We start from the raw sequence: 22898 nt of genomic DNA on the forward strand, positions 1-22898 counted from the left end.
CTTCCCCTTGGTCGTTTGGGTGGGTGCAAGTGCAATGCAGACCCGAGTCTCCCGATGTCACCCGCACCGCAGGTGTCCCCTTGTCCCCTTCCGAACGTCGTGTAGCTCCGCCTCACCAGGAACGAGACATATGGCAGGAGGAGAGGCATCCAAGGGATGGAATCCGAACAGAACGACCGGGCGATAGCGACCGGGGCTTTATCATAGTGGCCAATGGAGCATTTTTTTTTTCTCCCCGTAGATAATCATCGTAATGATAGTAGTGGTAATTGCGATGGAAGGAGCCCGTGCTGATGAGCGCGGTAGGGCAGGGTGGATTTTGTCCTGTCACCGGTGGCAGCCAGCGTGTGTCGACGACCACCAAACAGACCAGACCCATGGCATCACGAGAGTAAACGGGCGTTGAATCCACTTGCACACGCTTGACATTTGGAGCACCAATGGTTTCTTAGTGCTTTACACCACGGTGACAACACGGACTCTCAGCTGAGTGAAAAGAACTGTATCAGTGGCAGGTTCTGTCTGCATAACCATCCATGTGAAAACCGACAGGAGCGATGGGAATAAACTCAAGCTAATCCCAGTGTGAGGTAACAAGGACCAGTTTATTTGGCATGCCATGGATGTCCATTTTCGTTTTACCGTGGACCAGCCCGCAGCACCGAATGTGATATCCCCCACGCACGCCACCCGTGAGGCCAACAGAAGTCAGCTGGCAACATATGAAGTACAAGACCCGCGGTAGAGTAGAGTAGAGTAGAGACACGCAGAAGCGCTCAGTAAACTTTAAAAAGCCCCGGAGTAGAGTAGTTCTTACTTACCAGTGCTGTCAGTAACATCAGCGCGTAGTCCCAAGGAAGGTCAGTAACATGAGCCCAGCCGGGACGGAACGGCGCTCCCTCTTTCTCCTCCCACCAAAACCAAAGTGACGTGCAAACCAACAAGCGCAAGCAGGCTGGGAGTGCGCACTGCAGAGGCCGCCTCCGGCACACACACACACACACAGCCAAGTAAACAACTCTGCCGTCGCGGCATTGGACGCAGGACGCGCGTGCGGACAGCCGCCCTCCCGCGGTGCCTCCGTCCCCGTCCCTTTCGCCTCGTCTAGACATCCACAGGCGACCTACTACGTACATATATATGGAGCGAAAGCTCACCTCGGCTGCACACTAGCAGAGCAGTTGGTAGGACAGCAGGAGAAGCCTTTCTCTCTTCCCGTTCCAGTGTTGTGTAGGCCATCGACTCGAGTGCTCGGGCAGATAGAAGAGAGAGAGAGAGAGAGGGGGGAGATGCAGCGGCTCACGGGGCGGGACATGTGGGACGTGGAGGAGTGCCAGAGCCCGCGCATGGGCAGCGTCATCCTCGGCGTCGACGGCGGCGCCAGCAACACCGTCTGCGTCTGCATCCCCGCCGCCATGCCCTTCAACGACCCGCTCCCCGTCCTCTCCCGCACCGTCGCCGGCTGCTCCAACCACAACTCCGTCGGAGGTAACAGCCGCGCCTGGACTCGCTCCGATCCTCGACGGTCGCAGCTGCTTGCTCTGCACAAGTCACGATCAAGCAAAGATCGTGATGGATAATAAACCAGTCAAACGATCGTTTTTTTTCTTGCTGGTTAGAAGAAACATAGGATTAGTAAAAGAAGTTCTTGTTCCGATTGTTCAGAGGACAGGGCAAGGGAGACGCTGGAGAGGGTGATGTCGCAGGCGCTGCTCAAGGCGCGCCGGCGACGGTCAAATGTCTGCGCCGTCTGCTTGGCCGTAGCAGGCGTCAACCATCCAGTCGATCAGCAGAGAATGCTGGACTGGCTCAGGTCTGTCTAGCATATAGATATACACACAGTTTAGTTTACCCAAATATTATAAATTTTCAGACAGCTGTCAGCTGAAACTGTAGTCTTTTCTTCAGTTAAGTTCGTCTCCGACTGAGCGCACAGGCAAACGCTCTTTTTCAGGGACATATTTCCAAGCCATGTCAAGCTGTTCGTGGAGAACGACGCGGTGGCGGCGCTGGCCAGTGGAACCATGGGCAAGCTGCACGGATGTGTGCTGATCGCAGGGACAGGGACCATAGCGTATGGGTTCACCAGTGATGGTAGGGAAGCTCGAGCAGCAGGTGCAGGGCCAGTTCTGGGTGACTGGGGCAGGTTAGTCAAAAGGGACTGTGTTTTCTAATCTACGACAGTAACGTTAATACAGGATAACTGAATTGGCTTGCGCCTTGTGGAAGCTGGTGCATATCTAGTCTATGTCAATGTGGGTGGCTGCCATTGGTGGATTTGTTTGACCTGTTTGTGTGGTGGCGTCTCACATGCAGTGGCTATGGGATTTCTGCCCAGGCATTGACAGCAGTGGTGAGAGCTTATGATGGCCGAGGCCCCGAAACAGTGCTTACCAACAACATCCTTGACTTCCTTGGACTGGCATCGCCAGATGAATTGATAGGGTAAGCTATCCTAACTGGCCCTAATTTAAGTAGAGGAGGATATCCATAGTCTAGGCCTGGTAAGTCGATAAAAACTTGTCAAGTGACGATAATCATTCTGTTACAAGGCACAAACAACAACTTCTACTTACCTGTTCATTGTTCTGACGACAGGTGGACATATGAAGACCAATCATGGGCTCGTATCGCTGACCTTCTTCCAGTTGTGGTAGAATCAGCTGAAAGTGGTGATGAGGTGGCAAACAAGATCCTACACAATTCAGTTGGGGAACTAGCTTCCAGTGTCAAGGCTGTAGTGCAAAGGCTTGACCTTGGTGGTGAAGGTGACACAAGAATACTCTGATTTTTTTTCCAATTGAAATACATGTGTGTGTAATATAGTTTTGCCCGTAAAAATGAGTTGTCGCATAAAAAATGAATTGGTAAAGAAAACAGTGGTTATATAGAACTAAACAAACCCTGAAAGTTGCATTTACTAGAATGCCTCATGGAAGATTTTCTTAAGATGTTTATATTTCACAGATGGCAAGCATCCATTTCCACTTGTTATGGTTGGTAAAGTCCTTGAGGCAAACAAAAAGTGGGACATTGGGAAAGAAGTGATAGATTGTGTTACCAAGAATTACCCAGGTGCCTATCCAATACATCCCAAGGTGAGCATAATATAATAAACATTCTTCAGATTAAACAATCTTCAAGAACTAATTAGCTGAATAATGGAAACAAATATGTCAGAGAAGATTTTGTTGAAATGAGGAAGCTAAAACTTAGCTGTGAATATGCTTGAACAATATCCGATATACACAGTTTCAAACTGACACATCTTCATACTACAAAATTTGCCAAATTAGTATTCATGAGGTCTGTATCTGATTGTACCTGCAGGTGGAGCCAGCTGTTGGTGCAGCTTTATTAGCATGGAATGCTATAGCAAGCGAATTAGATGGCGACATTAGAACTGTTCAATAATGGAACATCCTGCAAATTATTGTATATTATGTTTTACTGCTGAATCATCACCTAGCCTTTTGCATTTGCTGTAACAGGTTGCTTGAAAAGGTTGTAATCTTCTCGAGAAAGAAAGGTTTACAACAAGGAATTTGATTTAGCGGTAGTTTCTTTCGATAAAAATAGAGTGACAGGAGAGAAAATGTGTGTCAATACATGAGATTTGTTTTGGTGAAATTTGAAATAGTCATCAAATCTGTGATAGCAAGCATGATGGTAAGCAAAGTAACTCCGCTTACATCAGTTTCTGTCATCTGTTGCTCATCAACCAAGCAATGGCAACAGTAAGTTATAGCAATAAGCCATGCTGTCATGTACGGCAGGCCATACGTCAGGCAACGACGTGCCCGTGACATCCGGCGTGCGCGTGAGCGCGCTGAACGCGCCCAAGAGGCAACAGCCAGGCTGGGATAAGGCTAGAGAATAAGATTGAGATGAGAGAATTGTGGAGAGTTGGTTAGCAGCAGATAAGTCCAAGAAAGTAGGAGTTAGTTGAGAGTTTGTAGGAGAAGTTGGTTAGCCATAGGGCTATTTATAAGCCGCATGACAGCAGAGAATAAATCAAGCAAGATCATTATCATAATTCCTCTCTCTCTATTAAGCCTACGGTTGAGGAGAATAACCTCACCGGAGAAGACGGCCGAGGGCTACGAACTGCGTAGCCGAGGTCCCGCCAGTCAGGGGTTCGATGCCCTTGACACATGCATACATCACTCAAATGCTCAATCACTGTGGGATTCCATTTTTTAAAAAGAAACTACTAATGAAATTTTAATCATAAATATAGATCAAACAATTGAGATAACTATGTATACAAAATCTATTTTATTGCCCTAGAAAGGTTTCTATTTTATTGCCCTAGAAAGGTTTGCTTCCTTGAAAATGGATAAATGTTGTACATAACGTCTATGCAGGTTATAAAACCATTGGTACAAACAGGACTCCAAAATTTATAAGAACGATGAAAATACTAAAATCAAGTAAAAGGACGTCTATGCAGGTTATAAAACCATTAGTACAAACAGGACTCCAAAATTTGTAAGAACGATGAAAATACTAAAATCAAGTAAAAGACAGCCTTGGAGTTACTATGCTTACAATATGACTATGGCTTGTATAACAGCTAAGTTATTTCTATATATGCTGCTGACAAAAATGAGATCACCCTCACAGAATTTGAACTATCATAATTTGTACATTATAAAGTGCATAGACTTATACATACACCATACAGGACATGAATCCAATCATCTGCGGAGTGAGCAGAGACAGTATAACTGCATCCATTATCAAACTATGTTTAGAAAAATGCATTGCTACAATTTGTAAATATATTACAGCTTAATGCCCTTGAAATGCATACCCTAGATTTCAAAATTCTGTCGAATGGACTACCTCAACTTCCTTCTGGCTGCAGATTTGCGGTGTCAATTTGGCCATAGATCAATTTCACAGCCTTGTGAGTTGCGACTGTGTAGTGTTCCTCCACCGACGAAATTAATCTCTCTCTAGTGTCTTTTAGGCCACTCTAAACTAAAATCACCAATAAGGAAATAACAGTCATTGCACTTCATAAAGAAATAATCTGCACTAAAGGAAACATAAAACATTCAATCAAGCGTAGTGTTGAAGTCTGAGATTGTCAGTGATATATGTGCATACATTTTTTGTGACGTGCATATCCTCCATCAACGTGATGACAATACAATGCCGCACCAGTAATTAAATATAGAGTAGCATATGGGGATTTTTAGGTAGCTTAATGATTAAACTACTCAGACCAAACCCATCAGAAATAGAATGCCACACCTTCATCGGTGGTTACAAGTAACTTTTTTTTTTGCTTTCCTCTTAAGAAGAATTATGTAGCCACAATGTGGTATGATTGTGAATGAATATAAATTTTTAGTAATGGATGTTTAAGGTAGAGCTACAATGTAACGATGTGGTATGAAAATATAGGAGTTGGCATCACAATAGTTTTTAGTGAACATTTGGCAATGTCAGAAATGCATCCAAGTGGATTGGAACCTTGCTTCTATGAAAATACAGCTTCAAGGTATTCACAGGGCCATTCCTTAGGGGGGCGAGGGGTGCAGCCGCCCCAGGCCCCAGTTCCATGGGCCCCCCTTTCAGCAGGTCAGATCGGTAACATATTACTATATATATTCAGTTTTAGTTCTTACTATCATGTGATATTTGTGATAAATAACTGGTTCAGAGTGCTTGGCCGCAACACATACAACGATTCATGTGTCTCGTCTCCCGTCACCTATCAGCTATCGTGTAGCGTCACCCAATAAGTCAATAACAAATTGCTTCAAACGAGTTTGCGATGCACGACCCGTGACTACTGCATCACCGGAAAGAAGCTTTTCAAAGTTAAAGTTGCTGAAGAATTATTTAAGGTCTAAAATATCGCAAGAAAGACTAAATTGGCTACTTTATATATCGAGAAGACATAAGTGGATAAAATTGATATTGATGTCATCATAATGACTTCGCATCGAGACATGTTAGAAGAAAATTTTAAGGTAACCAAATATTATTAATTCTTTTACTTTAGATGAATATTTTAATATATATTTGACTACCCATTAGTAATGTATATTATATATATATATATATATATTATAAAATTAAGGGCCTCTATTTTAAGTCTCTCTGGGCCCCCGATTTGTCAGGAACGGCCTGGGTATTCATATAGTGTTTGATAAGAAAGTGCCAGCTCACCTTGCTGCTCCAACTTAGATTGTATCTTGCAAGTCCTTTTTTTGTCTGCTTCTGATACCTGCAACAAGCTTGCATGTCTTCAAGAAAGCATCCAATAGCTGCATGCACAACATCAATTATGAATTATACTCTGCCCTTTTGGTATCGATGAATCATCATAAGAAACCAAGTACAGCTGTACAAGCATCTCAGTATGAACAGAAGAATCATATTGTGAGTTTTCAGGTATAATAGACAAATATAAAATAAATTTCAGTTGCAAAGTTTTTGTTTTCAAAAAATTAGGAACTTCACGTGTAAAGAAGCAACAGTCAATAAGAACTAGAGAAATAGGAGAAATTAAAATATTGACACTTGACTACTTGAGAGAATTACCACAGGATGATGCTGAAAAACAGGAGAGTAGTGCTCAAGAGTTACATATATCTTTTGAACAAGACTCAAGAGTGCATTAACCTTGTCTCCCATAATGTCAACCTAAATGAAACAGGAAAAGTATTTAAACAAGTTGTGGCATTAATTTGAAACAACAAGTGTTCTTGTAGTCAAATACTCAAATAGAAGCATACTCCAACAACAACCGGTCAGGAATAAACATCAAAGCAGATCATCAGTGACTCACTTACATGCTATCAGAAATATCTAATTGACGTTATCTTGCTTTTCAAATAATTGTCATGCTGACTAAAAAGATAATGTATGAAATCCTGCCTAAACATCTATAAGAATTACTTTATAATGTGCACATTACTATAGAAAATGAATAAGGCACATAATGGACCAAATAAATTAGATGCACCTAGCATATTGCTCAAATTGATCTGATCTGTTTCTAAAAATAAACAGAGCTGGGAGTAGTCTGTCACTCTGTTTTTATGGTGTGAGTGGGTTCTAATGTGTACAGGTTCTAAAGTCTGTCTTCTTAATATAATGATACACTCTTATATGCAGCTATTTGACACATGAATGAGCATGAGCCATTGATAAGATCCTTAAATGTCTGCATGCATCATTTTTTTTGAAACGCAATGGCAGGAGCTCTGCCTTTCAATTAAGATAGGAAAGAGTTTATGTACATGCTTAAATTAAAAAAGCACCCTCCAGACAGAGTCCGAGCAGCACAAAGGTGCAAAAAAAAAACAGAGATAAATCACTTTGTGCTAAACTGTATGAAAAAAACATATAGTGCAAAGAAGTATAGAATTCGAGTACATACAGAAAACATACCTCAGATTCAGCTTTTCGAAGCTCAGAACGTTTTGTGTCAAGCATTTGCTTATACCATAGACCCTTCTTTGTCAATACGATGGCCTGTTGTATCATATAATTGCATTGATCATGCAGATTATCAGTCCTGAATTCAACAACACTTTTTTATCAGTTTGTGCTAGCATCAAGAGTATGGATTATTCAACAAAACAATAACCATGGACTATGTATGGAAGAAATCCCATATAACAAATTATAATAACAGTAAGGATTTTTACAAGCATTATTTTGTATCCAACCTAAAACACAATCCGGGTTCTCAAAAAGAAGTCAACAGTCATTGTGGGAAACTCTAACCCTAATCAAGGTTGGGAAAGCATATATATAAGCTAAGAGTTGGGCCAAGCCCATTACACAGAGGGGTATACAGTGTAATTACACTGGGACTGACCAAAACCCTAACACGAGATTCTAACATCCCCCGCAGTCTCAACTCTATCTTGTACAGATGTTGGATCGAAACTCGGTGAAAGCACTCAACGACAGCCCCTTGGTGAAGATGTCGATGAATTGCAGCGTGGTCGGTACGAAGTGCAGGTCGATCTCCATGTGCTTCGTGCGCTGATGCTGCACGGGATTGGTGGAGAGGTAAATCGCGCTGATGTTGTCGCAGTAGACGAGAGTCAGGCGCTGGAGGGGCTGTGGAGCTCTTGGAGAAGCTGACGCGGCCAGGAGGCCTCTGCCACGCAATTGGCCACGGCGCGGTGCTCGGCCTTTGCGTTGGAGCGAGAGACGATGGGCTACTGCTTAGCGGCCAAGAGACGAGGTTAGCGCCCAGGAACACGGCATAAACAGAAGTGGACCGACGCGTGTCAGGATAGCCAACCCAATCAGTGTCGGTGTAGACCATGAGCTCTGATGTCAGGGAGGGTCGGAGTAGATGGCCGTAGTCAAGGGAGCCACGGAGGTAGCGAAGGATCCGCATAAGAGCGGTGAGATGAGGCTCCGAAGGGTGTGCATGTGAAGGCACACCTGTTGGACAACGTAGGCAATGTCCGACCTAGAGAAGGTCAGATACTGGAGCACACCAGTGAGGCTCCGGTAGGCTGTCGAATCGGCGACCGGTGGTCCATCGTCCTCAGAGAGCTTCGCCTGAGTGTCGACAGACGTGGAGCAGGACTTGTAGTCGTACATGCTAGCCCGCTCCAGGATGTCGAGAGTGTACTAGCGTTGGTGGAGGAAGAGACCCTGAGGCTGTCGCTTGGCGGTGATGCCGAGGAAGTGATGAAGAGGCCCTAGGTCCTTCATCGCGAACTTCCGCTGAAGGACAGCTATCGTGCGCTGAAGAAGGTCGGTAGTGGACACCGTGAGCACGATGTCATCGACGTAGAGCAGGAGGAAGATGGTGTCGTTGTCGCGCCGATAGATGAATAGGGATATGTCCGACTTGGCCACAACGAAGTCGAGGAAGACCAAGTAGGAAGCTAAGCGACTATACCAGGCCCGTGGCACCTGCTTGAGGCTGATGGAATAAGTCATGTGTGGAGGACAGTCCGCAGTCCGCACAGCATCTCTGCTGCAGGACAGCAGCAACGCAGCAGCTTTTGAGTCCGCAGTCCGCACAGCATCTCTGCTGCAGGACAGCAGCAACGCAGCAGCTTTTGACTGCAAGGACTGCGGCAGACAACAAGGACTGCGGCAGGCAGCACAGCAGCAGTCTTTTGACTGCGAGGACAGCCTGCAGGCATCTCCTTTTTCAGTTTCAGCTTTTGGAGGACAGCAGCTTGCTGCAGTTTGCAGTTTTTCCTTTTTGACTAGAGTACAACAGCACCTAGTGGTTAGTGCAGTTTGTAGGACAGCATATTCGCAACTCTAGGAAGCATATGCTGCAGCCCCTTGGGCTATAAATATGTATCCCGACCCTTAGACGGGTATGGCATTGTGTAGTGTTTGAAGAAATAAACAGAAAATTGCCCCAACTCATAGTGTCATCCTCTGATGAGAGTTAGAGTCCCTCTACTTACAATTGGTATCAGAGCCAAACTATCCTGCAGCCTAAACATCTCGTGCTCATCTCCTTCCCGTGCCTCTCCCCACACTCAGTCGGTAGCAAGAGCTCCAACTGTTCCTTCCTCCCCTGCTCAGACGAGCAGCCTTTCGTCTGAGACAGCCTCTTCCACACGCAACGACCCCTCACTAGCCCACCATGTCCCTACGCTCGGCCACTTCGAGTGCGCGGCGCCAGCAGGAGGCCGAGGTCGCCGCGGCACAAGAACGCGAGCGAGCAGCAGCAGCGGCTGCAGCGACAGCGGCGAGGGCAGCACGGTTGGCGGCGGCGGAACTGGCAGCGGCGAGAGCGGAAGTAGAAGCAGCGGAGGCGGCGGATGCTGCACGTGCGGCGGCAACAGAGCTCGAGGTTCTGCGCGGCAGTAGAGCTGGCAGCTCTGCTTCTGTCGACGACAACACCGACGACGAGCTCAGGCTGGCGAGGGAAGCAGCGCGAGAGCAGGCGGCACAGTGGGCAGCCGCGCATCCCCATGGGGGCGCGCGTGGCGGCAGCCCGGATAGGCGCCGACACGCTGACGGCGCTCCAGGCGGGGGCGCACGCGGCGGCAGCCCAGACGGGCGTAGACGCGCCGGCGGTGCTCCCGGCGGCGGCGACCGAGTCGACGGAGATCGCGGCCTCTACAGGCGGCGCGGTTCTCCCTCCCCGGATCGGTACCATGGTCGTCGCATGGCCCAAGCCATTGTCAGGGACATCGGTCCCGGCGGTGGGTGGCCTACCCTCACCAAGACCAACTACGTCGAGTGGGCCGCGGTGATGAGGGTACGGCTCCAGGTTCGCCACATGTGGGAAGCAGTTCGTTACGACGACGTCGACTACCACGAGGATCGGCGGGCGCTGGATGCTCTCATTGCTGCAGTCCCGCCCGAGATGCAGTTTTCGCTTTCCCAGAAGCGGACTGCCAAGGAGGCCTGGGACGCCATCGCTGCGACCCGCATCGGCAGCGATCGTGCCCGCAAGACCACACTGCAGGCACTTCGCAAGGAGTGGGAGAACCTGGCCTTCAAGCCAGGTGAGGATGTTGATGACTTTGCTCTCCGCCTCAACACTCTGTTGCAGAAGATGGTGCAGTTCGGCGACGACACCTACGATGAGGAGAGAGCTGTTGAGAAGCTCTTCCGTTGCATCCCCGAGAAGTACAGGCAGATTGCTCGCTCGATCGAGTCTCTGCTAGACCTCTCCACGATGACGATCGAAGAGGCGATTGGTCGCCTCAAGGTGGTCGACGGCGACGAACCACAGGCTCTCTCTGGGCCTATCACTATCGGCGGGAAGCTACATCTCACTCGGGAGCAGTGGGAGGCCTGCCAGGGTGACAAGAAGCAGGGGGAGTCCTCCTCGACACGAGGCCGCAAACGCGGCAAGCCGCGCAAGGCGCGTGGAGGCGCCCAGGCCGGGGCGCGAGGACATGCTGAGGGTGGTGCACGTGGAGGTGCCCAAGGCGGCGCCGTCGGCAACAAGAAGCCGGCACGAGACGACGGCTGCCACAACTGCGGCAAGCTTGGCCACTGGGCCAGGGATTGTCGGCAGCCACGACGTGGCCAGGCCAACGTCGCACAGGCGGAGGCGGAGGAGGAGGCCCTGCTCCTGGCACATGCAAGCATCGAGCCATCTCCAGCGGCACCGGCCGCAGCGGCACTCCTCCACCTTGATGAGTCGAAAGCACGCGCTTTCCTCGGCGACGGCTCCAACAAGGACATGATCGAAGGATGGTGCCTCGACACCGGCGCCACTCATCACATGACCGGCCGACGGGAGTTCTTCACCGAGCTTGACTCTAGCGTCCGAGGCTCCGTCAAGTTTGGGGACGCCTCCGGCGTAGAGATCAAGGGCGCCGACTCAGTCGTCTTCACCGCCGCGTCTGGTGAGCACAGGCTGCTCACCGGAGTCTACTACATCCCCGCGTTGAGGAACTCTATCATCAGCTTGGGACAGCTGGATGAGAACGGTTCGCGCGTGGAGGTCGAGCACGGAGTCATGAGGATCTGGGATCCCTCTCGTCGCCTTCTTGCCAAGGTACGCAGGAGTGCAAATCGGCTTTACATCCTCAATGTGAAGGTGGCACAACCTTGCTGCCTTGCTGCTCGTCGAGACGACGGGGCATGGCAGTGGCACGAGCGCTTCGGGCACCTTAACTTCGAAGCCCTGAAGCGGCTCAGCGCCAAGGAGATGGTACGAGGCCTGCCGTGCCTTGACCATGTGGAGCAATTCTGCGATGTCTGCGTGTTGACAAAGCAGAGACGACTCCCCTTTCCCCAGCAGTCGAGCTTCCGAGCCAAGGAGAGGCTCGAGCTCGTGCATGGGGACTTGTGTGGCCCGGTGACACCAGCCACACCAGGAGGACGACGCTACTTCTTGCTGCTCGTCGACGATCTCTCCCGCTACATGTGGGTGATGATCCTTGGCAGCAAGGGAGAGGCTGCAAACGCCATCAGGCGTGTGCAGGTCGCTGCGGAGGCGGAGTGCGGCCGCAAGCTGCGCGTGCTGCGCACCGACAACGGCGGCGAATTCACGGCGGCTGAGTTCGCATCGTACTGCGCGGATGAGGGCGTTCAGCGTCACTACTCCGCGCCGTACAGCCCGCAGCAGAACGGCGTCGTCGAGCGGCGCAACCAGACGGTTGTGGGGATGGCTCGGGCTCTCCTCAAGCAGAGAGGAATGCCAGCTGTCTTCTGGGGAGAGGCGGTGGTGACAGCGGTTTACATCCTCAACCGCTCGCCCACCAAGGCTCTCAACGGGATGACACCGTACGAGGCTTGGCATGGGCGCAAGCCGGCGGTCTCTCACCTACGGGTCTTCGGCTGCCTCGCGTTCACCAAGGAGCTTGGCCACATCAGCAAGCTCGACGATAGGAGCACCCCGGGGGTGTTCATTGGCTACGCGGAGGGCTCGAAGGCCTACCGCATCCTTGACCCAAGAACACAGCGTGTGCGCACGGCGCGCGACGTAGTGTTCGACGAAGGGCGAGGATGGGCGTGGGACAAGGCGGTGGACGACGGCACGACTCCGACGTACGACTTCACCATCGAGTACGTCCACTTTGAGGGAGCTGGGGGAGTAGGCAACTCTTCTCCGAGCAGGTCTACCCCAGCCCCCAAGTCTCCACCGACTCCAGCGCCACACTCTCCAGCTCCTGCTACAACGAGCTCTTCACCACCACGCACTCCAGCCACGACTCCGGCTACAGCGAGCTCTTCGCCACCACGTACTCCAGCACCGACGGTACCCTCTCCGGGAACGTCCTCTCCGACACCAGCTCGTGTCGAGCACGACCCAGTGGAGCTCGTGACCCCTCTGTCCCGCGACGAGGAGCGCGTCGACGCGTGCTACGACGGCGAGCCGTTGCGGTATCGAAGGGTGGAGGGCCTTCTCATCGACCCGTCGGTGCCAGGCCCTGCATCTCGCATTTTGGCAGGAGAGTTGCATCTTGCATGCGACGATGGTGAGCCTCGGTCTTTCGCGGAGGCCGAGCAACATGCGGCTTGGCGTGCCGCGATGCAGTCGGAGATGGACGCGGTTGAGACGAACCGCACTTGGGAGCTCGCTGATCTCCCTCATGGTCATCGCGCGATCACCCTTAAGTGGGTGTTCAAACTGAAGAGGGATGAAGCCGGCGCCATCGTCAAGCATAAGGCTCGCTTGGTGGCACGCGGTTTCTTGCAGCAGGAGGGGATCGACTTCGACGATGCCTTCGCCCCTGTAGCACGGATGGAATCCGTGCGACTCCTCCTTGCGCTGGCAGCCCTGGAGGGCTGGCATGTTCATCACATGGATGTCAAGTCGGCGTTTCTTAACGGCGACTTAAAGGAGGAGGTCTATGTACACCAGCCGCCAGGTTTTGCGATCCCTGGCAAGGAGGGCAAGGTGTTGCGCCTGCGCAAGGCTCTCTACGGCTTGCGACAGGCACCAAGGGCGTGGAATGCCAAGCTGGATTCCACGCTCAAGAGGATGGGCTTCATGCCAAGCCCGCACGAGGCGGCCATCTATCGGCGAGGCAATGGAGATAATGCCCTGCTGGTGGGTGTCTACGTCGACGACTTGGTGATCACCGGCGCCAAGGATGCAGAGGTGGCAGCGTTCAAGGAAGAGATGAAGGCCACCTTCCAAATGAGTGACCTGGGGCATCTCTCCTTCTACCTGGGGATTGAGGTACACCAGGGAGACTCCGGGATCACACTTCGCCAGACCGCCTATGCCAGGCGCATTGTTGAGCTGGCTGGGCTCACCGACTGCAACCCAGCTCTCACTCCGATGGAGGAGAGGCTGAAGCTGAGTCGCGACAGCACGACGGAGGAGGTGGATGCTACTCAGTACCGGCGTCTTGTGGGGAGCCTTCGCTACCTCGTCCACACACGACCTGACTTGGCATACTCCGTCGGCTACGTTAGTCGGTTCTTGCAGCGACCGACGACGGAGCATGAGCAGGCTGTGAAGAGGATCATCCGCTATGTTGCGGGGACTCTCGACCACGGTCTCTACTACCCGAGGTGCCCTGGGGAGGCACACCTTGTCGGGTACAGCGACAGCGACCACGCCGGCGACATCGACACTAGCAAGAGCACAAGCGGGATCCTCTTCTTCCTCGGCAAGTGCCTCATTAGCTGGCAGTCGGTCAAGCAGCAGGTGGTGGCCATGTCCAGCTGCGAGGCCGAGTACATAGCGGCGTCCACTGCTTCGACTCAGGCGCTCTGGCTGGCTCGACTGCTCGGTGATCTCCTCGGGAGAGACACTGGAGCGGTGGAACTCAGGGTGGACAGCCAGTCCGCTCTGGCATTGGCCAAGAACCCCGTGTTCCATGAACGGAGCAAGCACATCCGGCTGAGATACCACTTCATCCGAGACTGCTTGGCAGAAGGGAGCATCAAGGCGCGCTACATCAACACCAAGGATCAGCTTGCAGACCTGCTCACCAAGCCCCTTGGGAAGATTAAGTTTGTTGAGCTTTGCTCCAGGTCCGGAATGGCTCAACTTTCCCACAAGGCGACACACAAGACTTAGGGGGAGAATGATGGAATAAGTCATGTGTGGAGGACAGTCCGCAGTCCGCACAGCATCTCTGCTGCAGGACAGCAGCAACGCAGCAGCTTTTGAGTCCGCAGTCCGCACAGCATCTCTGCTGCAGGACAGCAGCAACGCAGCAGCTTTTGACTGCAAGGACTGCGGCAGACAACAAGGACTGCGGCAGGCAGCACAGCAGCAGTCTTTTGACTGCGAGGACAGCCTGCAGGCATCTCCTTTTTCAGTTTCAGCTTTTGGAGGACAGCAGCTTGCTGCAGTTTGCAGTTTTTCCTTTTTGACTAGAGTACAACAGCACCTAGTGGTTAGTGCAGTTTGTAGGACAGCATATTCGCAACTCTAGGAAGCATATGCTGCAGCCCCTTGGGCTATAAATATGTATCCCGACCCTTAGACGGGTATGGCATTGTGTAGTGTTTGAAGAAATAAACAGAAAATTGCCCCAACTCATAGTGTCATCCTCTGATGAGAGTTAGAGTCCCTCTACTTACAGAGGCCGTATAGGGAGCAGTTCAACCGGCACACCAGATCCGGACGAGCGGAGTCGACGAAGCCAGTGGGTTGGCTACAGTAGACCGTCTCTTTCAGAGTGTCGTGGAGGAATACATTCTTGACATCAAGCTGATGGACTGTTTAGTCCCAGGAGAGGGCAAGGGAGAGGATGACCCGAACGGTGGGGGGGAAGACCGGTGGCTTGGTCCATGTCTGGCGAGCGGAGAGGGAGGACTGGCGGCATGTGGGAAACCCTAACCCTAATCAGGGTTGGGAGAGCATATATATAAGCCAAGAGTTGGCCAAGCCCATTACATAGAGGGGTATACAGGTAATTACATTGGGACTGACCAAAACCCTAACATAGGTTTCTAACAGTCATACCGGTCTGACAGCCGTAAAAAATCATGCTGAAACATTTAGTTTTGCATTCTGAAAGAAAAAAAACGCAAATAGTGTTTTCAGAAGACGAGGCTAGATGCACATACTTTTTTTCATTTCCTTTTATATCTTTTGGCACTCTATGTTCAGTCTCCATAAATTCTTTTGACAAATCCATGATAGATACCAGGATGCAATCTAGCTGTTTTTCTTGCTCTCTTTTACCTTGGATATCACTGAGATTCAACCTTTTTGTTTCTATTTCTTTTGCCGTGGTTGAGGCAATTTCTAAAACCTGATTCAGCTTGATGAGCCCTTCGTACTGTATATCTCGATCAGAAATCTCACATGATCTTTGTGGCTCCATCTCAATATCACGGAGAACCATTTCCTCACTTTCTTGCTTGATTAGCTCGAGATCTTGCTGATTATTTTGGATAAAATGCTCTTTTTCTAGTGTTGACAACTTTTCCTTTAGCATTTGATTTTCCTCATCAGATAAACACAACGCCTTGTCCTTTTCAGAGAGTGCGGCTTCAAGTGAAGACACTTTTGCACGGAAAGTTTGGGTGGTATCCTCCAAAACATTCCTATGACTATCAACCAATGTTCTCACAACAGTTTGGTAAATTTCATCTCTGATAGTACTTTCAACAAAAAGATCCTCATATTCTACTTGAGTGCTGTTGAGTTGTCTCAAAATTTGTTTTTCTAATGAATATTGAAGTGACATTTTCCTGGTGGAATCAGATATTTGGCTTGATAATTCCTGAATATTCTTCATCTTCTCTGCAAGCAAACAATGAAGATGCTGGTTTTCACGGTATAGTGAATCAATTATACTGCTCAATCTGCTCGTTTCATCGAATGCATCACTATTACTGCAGATTGTAGGTACTGCTGCTGCCATTCCATTGGACATGATTTGGTCAAATCTTGAAATGACCTCAGGGAATTTCCTTCTTAAAGGCTCAAATTCTACATCATACTTAAGAGCCAATGACCATTTCTCTCGTTTGAATTTAAACAGCTCTTCTGTTTTCTCTTGCAAATCCAACTCATGCAGCCTTCTTAATTTACTGATCTCAGATCTGAAATAGTTAAGCATTTCATGTCTAGTCATACCCTTCAGATGTCGGAAGTCGGATCTTTCTGATATAACTTCACTAGGACTTATAGATTTCTGTGTTGCAGAATTCTGGTTTTGCGTGGAAGATAAAGAGTGATCCTGGTGTGCTCGCTTTCTGAAAAAGCTGAACTTCCATCTGTCACTCCAGTTACCCAAACTTTCATGCCTACAGAGGGAAATTTGTGGTTCCTCTTCAGAAGGTAACAGAATATTAGAAATAGCAATCAGCTCTTCACGTATGGAAGCAAACTGCGCCACAGTTTCCTGGCAGTTTTTTCTTAGACTGTTCACCATGGAACTTTGCTCATACAGTTTCCTCTCGAGTTCATCCTGAAGACCTCTAATACAGTCTCCAATAATGATGCCGGTAACTTCTGACTGTAACTCATGCTCCCACTGAAGATCATGAATTGAAGAATTGACCACTGTGAGGATCTCTCTAATTTGTCGGAACACCACAGCCAGCAGAAACTTCAAGCTGTTGAACCTGTCATCTATCTCAGCTAGCTTCCCAACATGGCATGCTGTACAGCATGAACCATCTGTGTCATATTTGTGGGCCAAGTTACAGCTTTTGAGGTCCCTTATGTCCTCCGAGAGCTTATTAAGATGTTGATCAACTTCCACTTTCATCAGATCTAAGTATTCTGTGTAAGTAACTTCTACATTTGCATCCAGAAGGTGTTGATGCAACTCTGAAACTACAGTTGAAAAATCTTTGAAGTTGTTTGTGACATCAGAGAAGAAATTGTGGGATTGGTCAATGGTGGCTGGTCTAGTCAATCTACCAAGAAAGGGGTCCGTTCTTTCATCCACCACCTGCAACATTCATTGTCTCAGATTTGTCAGTCGATAGTAAACTTACAACGCAACTACAATATGAATGTACGAACTGAGGCAAATAAATTCGATGCCTCACATGAAAACAAGATATACTTATTTCATAGGAAATCAAATTAGTAACTTAACCATGCAAGTTTCTCTCTTGGTTAAAAGAAAATAGTTCCTGTCCAATAGATCTGCCAGAGGTGGCTAGCTACTAAGATTGCATACAGAAACAAGTAATATATGTGAAATTAAGGCACAGGCCCACGATAACTAATCACAGATTAAGTCATAAAGTCAAATGGGCTTAGAAACATGTCAATGATGGAATGATGCCTCAACTAGATCTTAACGAAGTCAACTAAGTTCTGGCTCCGAAACAAAGAGGACGGATTCATTTGGGCCCTTTTTGCTGTTTATGGCCCTGCTCAGGATGATTTAAAGAATGATTTTTTAGCGGAAATTGCAGGTGCGTGTAGTTCTGAGACACACCCGTTTATCATAGGGGGAGACTTCAATATCATGCGAAGTGCGGAAGACAAAAGTAATGATAACTTCAGCCTTCGATGGCCTAATTTGTTTAATAGTGTCATAGCGAATTTAGATTTGCGCGAAATTGATATGGTGGGACGTCAATTTACTTGGGCAAATGATTTGAATCCACCCACGTTTGAGAAGCTTGATAGGGTTTTAATGAGTCCGGAATGGGAACTTAAATTCCCTAACGTCTCAGTGAAAGCGCTTGATAGATCTCGGTCTGATCATACGCCTTTATTACTGAATGGTAAAGCCCCGACGAACCTGGGGAATTTCTCTGAGTTTAAATTTGAGTTAGGATGGTTCATTCGAGAGGGATTTTTTGATATGGTTTCTTCCATTTGGCAACAAGAAAAGAGAGGTGAAACCGCCATTCAGATATGGCAAAACAAGATTAGGTCCCTTCGACAATATTTAAGGGGGTGGGCAAAGAACTCAGCGGGGTTAGTAAAAAAGGAGAAACAACATCTTTTGAAAATGATTGATGATCTTGATAAAAAGGCGGAGTTTACTTGCTTATCGCCTAACGAGTTGGAGTCTAAATCTTTTGCCAATGATAGGCTTGCCAATATTTTGAGAGAGGAAGAAGTTCGTATCTTCCAGAGGGCCAAGGTCAATCATCTTCTTGAAGGGGATGATAATACAAAATATTTCCATTTAGTGGCCAACGGCAAGCATCGAAGACAGCGGATCTATTCTTTGGAGGATGTGAATGGCGGCTGTATTACTGACGAGGAAGAACTTAAAAACCATATAACAAGGTATTACAAAAACCTCTTTGGGAAGCCAGACACATCATCGACCAAACTAAATGAATCTATTATCCACGACATCCCTCAAGTCTCGGATGTAGAGAATGAAATTCTAACCGCTGAGTTTACTATAGATGAAGTTAAAAAGGTGGTATTTAGTATGGAGCATAATAAAGCTCCTGGACCGGATGGTTTTCCAGCAGAGTTTTATCAAGTTTTCTGGGAAGTTATTAAGGATGATCTGTTTGCGTTGTTTGTGGACTTTCATCAAAATTCCCTTCCGGTTCACAGTTTAAATTTTGGAGTAATTACTCTAATTCCAAAGAAGGACAACGTAAATAAAATCCAGGATTTTAGACCTATTTGCTTGCTTAATGTTTCGTTCAAAATCATAACTAAAGTTCTCACAAATAGAATAGGTCTAGTGGCAGACAAAATAGTCAGCCCCTCTCAGACAGCCTTTATGCCCGGTCGAAATATTCTTGAAGGGGTTATTATTCTCCACGAATCAATTCATGAATTACAGAGGAAAAAATTAGATGGAGTTATTCTTAAATTAGACTTTGAGAAGGCATATGATAAAGTCAAATGGGAGTTTCTCCAGCAAGCGTTGCGTATGAAGGGTTTCTCCCCTTCCTGGTGTGCTTGGATCCATTCAATAGTCTCAGGAGGTCATGTTAGAGTTAAAGTGAACGATGGACGAGGTCCATTTTTTAGTACTTTCAAGGGCCTTCGTCAAGGGGACCCTTTATCGCCAATATTATTCAATATTGTTGTAGATATGTTAGCAATTCTATTTGCAAGAGCGAAAGAGGTGAATTTGTTCAAAGGAATTGTCCCGCATTTGATTCCGGAGGGATTGTCTATACTTCAGTATGCTAATGATACGGTGGTTTTCTTAGACCATAATCTGGGACATGCTCGGAACGTCAAACTTCTTTTGACACTGTTTGAGCAAATGTCAGGACTAAAAATAAATTTTCATAAAAGTGAGTTATTCTGCTATGGGTTGGCGAAGGAATATGAAGTGCAATACTCTCACTTATTCGGGTGTGGAATTGGGGCAATGCCTTTCAAATATCTCGGGATTCCTATGACTCATAGAAGATTGAGAAATAGTGACTGGCAAGGTGTGATTGATCGGTTTGAAAGGAGACTTAGTACTTGGAAGGCCAAATTTCTATCTTCAGGTGGTCGACTGGTCCTACTCAATTCTATGTTGAGTAGTCTTCCTATATTTATGTTGTCTTTCTTCGAGATTTCGGCAGACATCTTGAAGAAATTGGATGCGATCCGTTCCAGATTCTTCTGGCAGGGAGGTGTCAGTAAAAGAAAGTATAGGCTTGCTAAATGGAATGTTGTTTGTCAACCCAAAGCGATAGGTGGTTTAGGAGTCTCTAATCTGGCTGTTAAAAACATCAGCTTACTCAGCAAATGGCTATTCAAATTATTCAATGAGGATGGGATGTGGCAACAATTACTTAAAAATAAATACCTAAGAGTTAAATCCCTTACTCAAATATCTAGAAGACCGGGTGATTCCCATTTCTGGTCAGGTCTAATGAATACTAAGGATCAATTTCTCAGATGGGGACGCTTCGAAGCGAGGAATGGTCAAACTATCAGATTTTGGAAGGATAAATGGTTAACCAGTCGGCCTCTTTGTGAGCAATTTCCGAATCTATTTAATATAGTGCGGAATAAATCAGCATTAGTGGTAGACGTTTTTTCAGCTACGAATCTTAATTTATCTTTTCGTCGAACAATTAGGGGGATTAAATTGATGGAATGGCACAACATGTTAATCTTATTATCTAATGTTACTTTGAATCCGTCTAGCGACAAATTTGTTTGGGATAGTCATAAGAATGGAATTTTCTCAGTCCAATCTATCTACCATTGTTTGATGAATAATCCCAACGACGAACGGAATAAAAAGCTCTGGAAACTTAAGCTCCCCTTGAAAATAAAAGTTTTTTTGTGGAATTTATGTCGGGGAGCGATCCTTACTAAAGATAACCTAGCCAAAAGACGCTGGAATGGCAGCTTGTCTTGTAGCTTTTGCAACCAAAATGAGAGTATTCATCATCTCTTTTTTGACTGCTATATGGCCAGCAACATTTGGAGATTAATTTACTATGCCTTAAAAATAGACAGGCCCGTTAGCATTAATCACGTTATTGGGTCTTGGGGAAGCAATATGAGTCCAGGATACAAAAAATTATTACTCTCTGGAATCTCAGCTTTATTTTGGTCTATTTGGCTTAGTCGAAATGAAGTTGCTTTTAATCATAAACCAATACCATCAATTCTGCAGGTCATTTTCAGAGGTACTTACTGGTTCAGATTCTGGAGACTTCTACAGAAGGAGGAATCACATCAACAAATCCTCGATGTCTGTCAAGCGTTGGAAGTGGTGGCGATGGAAGTCTTTGCAAATCATGGATGGCGCTCAAATGCAAGAATTGAGGATGCCTAGAGTTACCTACATTCTAGTGATTTTGCTTCTTTAAGTTAGTTTCATTATCTATGCAACGTTTCTCGGATGTAATAATTGTCTTGTGTTGGCTGTACGCATTACCATGCTAAAGCCGGAACTCATGTTTCCATTATCAAAAAAAAAAAAAAAAAACTAGGCATGTTACTGTTTTTCTGTAACTTTTTTTGCTGACATGTTATAAGGTACCTAATAACCAAATAAAAAAACAGAACACTTCAATATGAACCATGCTTCAGCGCGACATCCAAAAATGTACAGCCTGATGTTTAATGTTTAAGCGATGTTGAATTATAGTTGATATAGAACAGATGTAATACGACATACTATCTGTAACATTTCTGCAGAATTAGCATAATAATAACTAGCAAGTAGAAGTAGCGACCGAAATGCATCACTGTTCTCAAATTCACTAACCAGTAGCTTTTTGTCAATGTCATAGGTCTTATAATACCGAATCCTTTACCATCCAGTAGAGCTAACGGAGTAGAGGAACTCTGGTGACGGGTGCGAAGTAATAGCCAAGAGCGACAATTGCAGGACGGGAACAGAACACCAGTATGCCAGTACGGCAGTACCATAGACAACTATTCCATTCCTCTCCCACTCAGCCAGGGTAAAAGCGTGCCGAAGCAACCAACAGCAGTGGAGTATTGGACGCTGCGAGGTGACCAGAGAAGAGCAGAGCAATTCACCCCGGGCGGTGCTCTTCCCCGTCCCAAAACAGCAAAACCCCACGCCCTCCCGCACCAAAAGCAGAGCACGCATTGAAGCAAAGCAATGAAGGTTCCGCTTCCGCCCGTCCACCTCGATCCTCCAGAACGGCAAAACCCTAGCGGCGGAGGACGCCCGCGAAGCGTCTCCAGCTACAGCCACTAAGTAAGCATGGCAGCATCGACCATCCCCGCTCCGAACCGCGCCAGCCAATTCGAGCAGCCCCAAACCCCAACGAACCACCACGGAATTCCGAACGCACAAGCACGGCGGCACGGAGAGACTTACAAGCTGGATCCGCGCCATTGGCAGGAGCCGGAGAGTCCGCTTCAGCGCCTTGTTGGCGCCGTTGCGGGCGGCTGGGGTGGGGTTCAGCTGCTCCCCGCCCAGCGCGTGCCGGGTAGGGGATAACGGCGGCAGTTGAAGAGGACGGGTGGTGGTGAATCGGAGCCCTGGCAGGAACAAACTGGATTGGATTTAACAGGTGATCGCGACGAGGAAGAAGACGACGCTGCCGCTCCGCTGCGCTCACTTGCGGACTTGCGGCCAAACGAACACAGAGGAGAAGCGGAGAAGGAAGTCGCCTGTCGCCTCACCTTAGCTCAGCACGCCAGGAGCTGGCATCCCGGCCACGTTGGCGGCGCGGCGGCCTACTGGAGCGGTCACTGTACCGTGGGCTCGTCAAGGCTATGGGCCCGCACACCGGTAGGGGTGGTTGGGACAATGGGACGTGCGGTAATGCGGGTGGCCCCGGTATGTGGCTCGTGGGGCCCGGGCGTCGGCGGTGGTGGGAGCCCCCTGGGGTGCTGAGCTGGATGGCTCAGCCTCAGTGAGGGGAACGCGGGCGCCTCAAGATGCGTGCGGGATTTGAGGGTGGCCGTCGGATCCGTCCTCGGCGCTTGGTCTCGCGTCTCGCGAGGTCGGGATGTGGGATGCCTGCCGGCTGTGCGTGGACAAGTGAACGGCTGGTTTTGGTTGCTTTACGTTCTATGGATTTTGCCATTAGCATTTTTGGTGACTTGCAATTCTCTCTCTCTCTCTCTCTCTCTCTCTCTCTCTCTCTCTCTCTCTCTCTCTCTCTCTATATATATATAT

General features: G+C 48.1%; 2 protein-coding genes across 2 annotated transcripts; one reads left to right on the top strand and one right to left on the bottom strand.

Annotated features, from left to right (window-relative positions):
- Positions 1–1171: 1171 nt before the first annotated feature.
- LOC100285773 (ATPase) lies at positions 1172–3553 on the top strand. The gene is given in 7 exon segments (NM_001158663.1): positions 1172–1488; positions 1666–1813; positions 1955–2146; positions 2317–2445; positions 2599–2768; positions 2968–3098; positions 3331–3553. Coding segments are annotated over 7 exon segments (1053 nt in total). The 5' UTR covers positions 1172–1289; the 3' UTR covers positions 3415–3553.
- Positions 3554–4600: 1047 nt separating this feature from the next.
- Positions 4601–22534, bottom strand: LOC103631941 (WPP domain-associated protein). Its single transcript, XM_008653790.3, has 7 exons — positions 22400–22534; positions 22092–22269; positions 15457–17297; positions 7414–7540; positions 6562–6663; positions 6187–6284; positions 4601–4986 (listed from the first exon to the last, which is right to left on the bottom strand). The coding sequence occupies exons 2-6, from the start codon at positions 22107–22109 to the stop codon at positions 6201–6203; spliced, it is 2172 nt and encodes a 723-aa protein (XP_008652012.1). The 5' UTR covers positions 22110–22269; positions 22400–22534; the 3' UTR covers positions 4601–4986; positions 6187–6200.
- Positions 22535–22898: the final 364 nt, after the last annotated feature.

Source organism: Zea mays, chromosome 7 (genome assembly GCF_902167145.1).
Source record: "Zea mays cultivar B73 chromosome 7, Zm-B73-REFERENCE-NAM-5.0, whole genome shotgun sequence".
NCBI lineage: Eukaryota > Viridiplantae > Streptophyta > Magnoliopsida > Poales > Poaceae > Zea > Zea mays.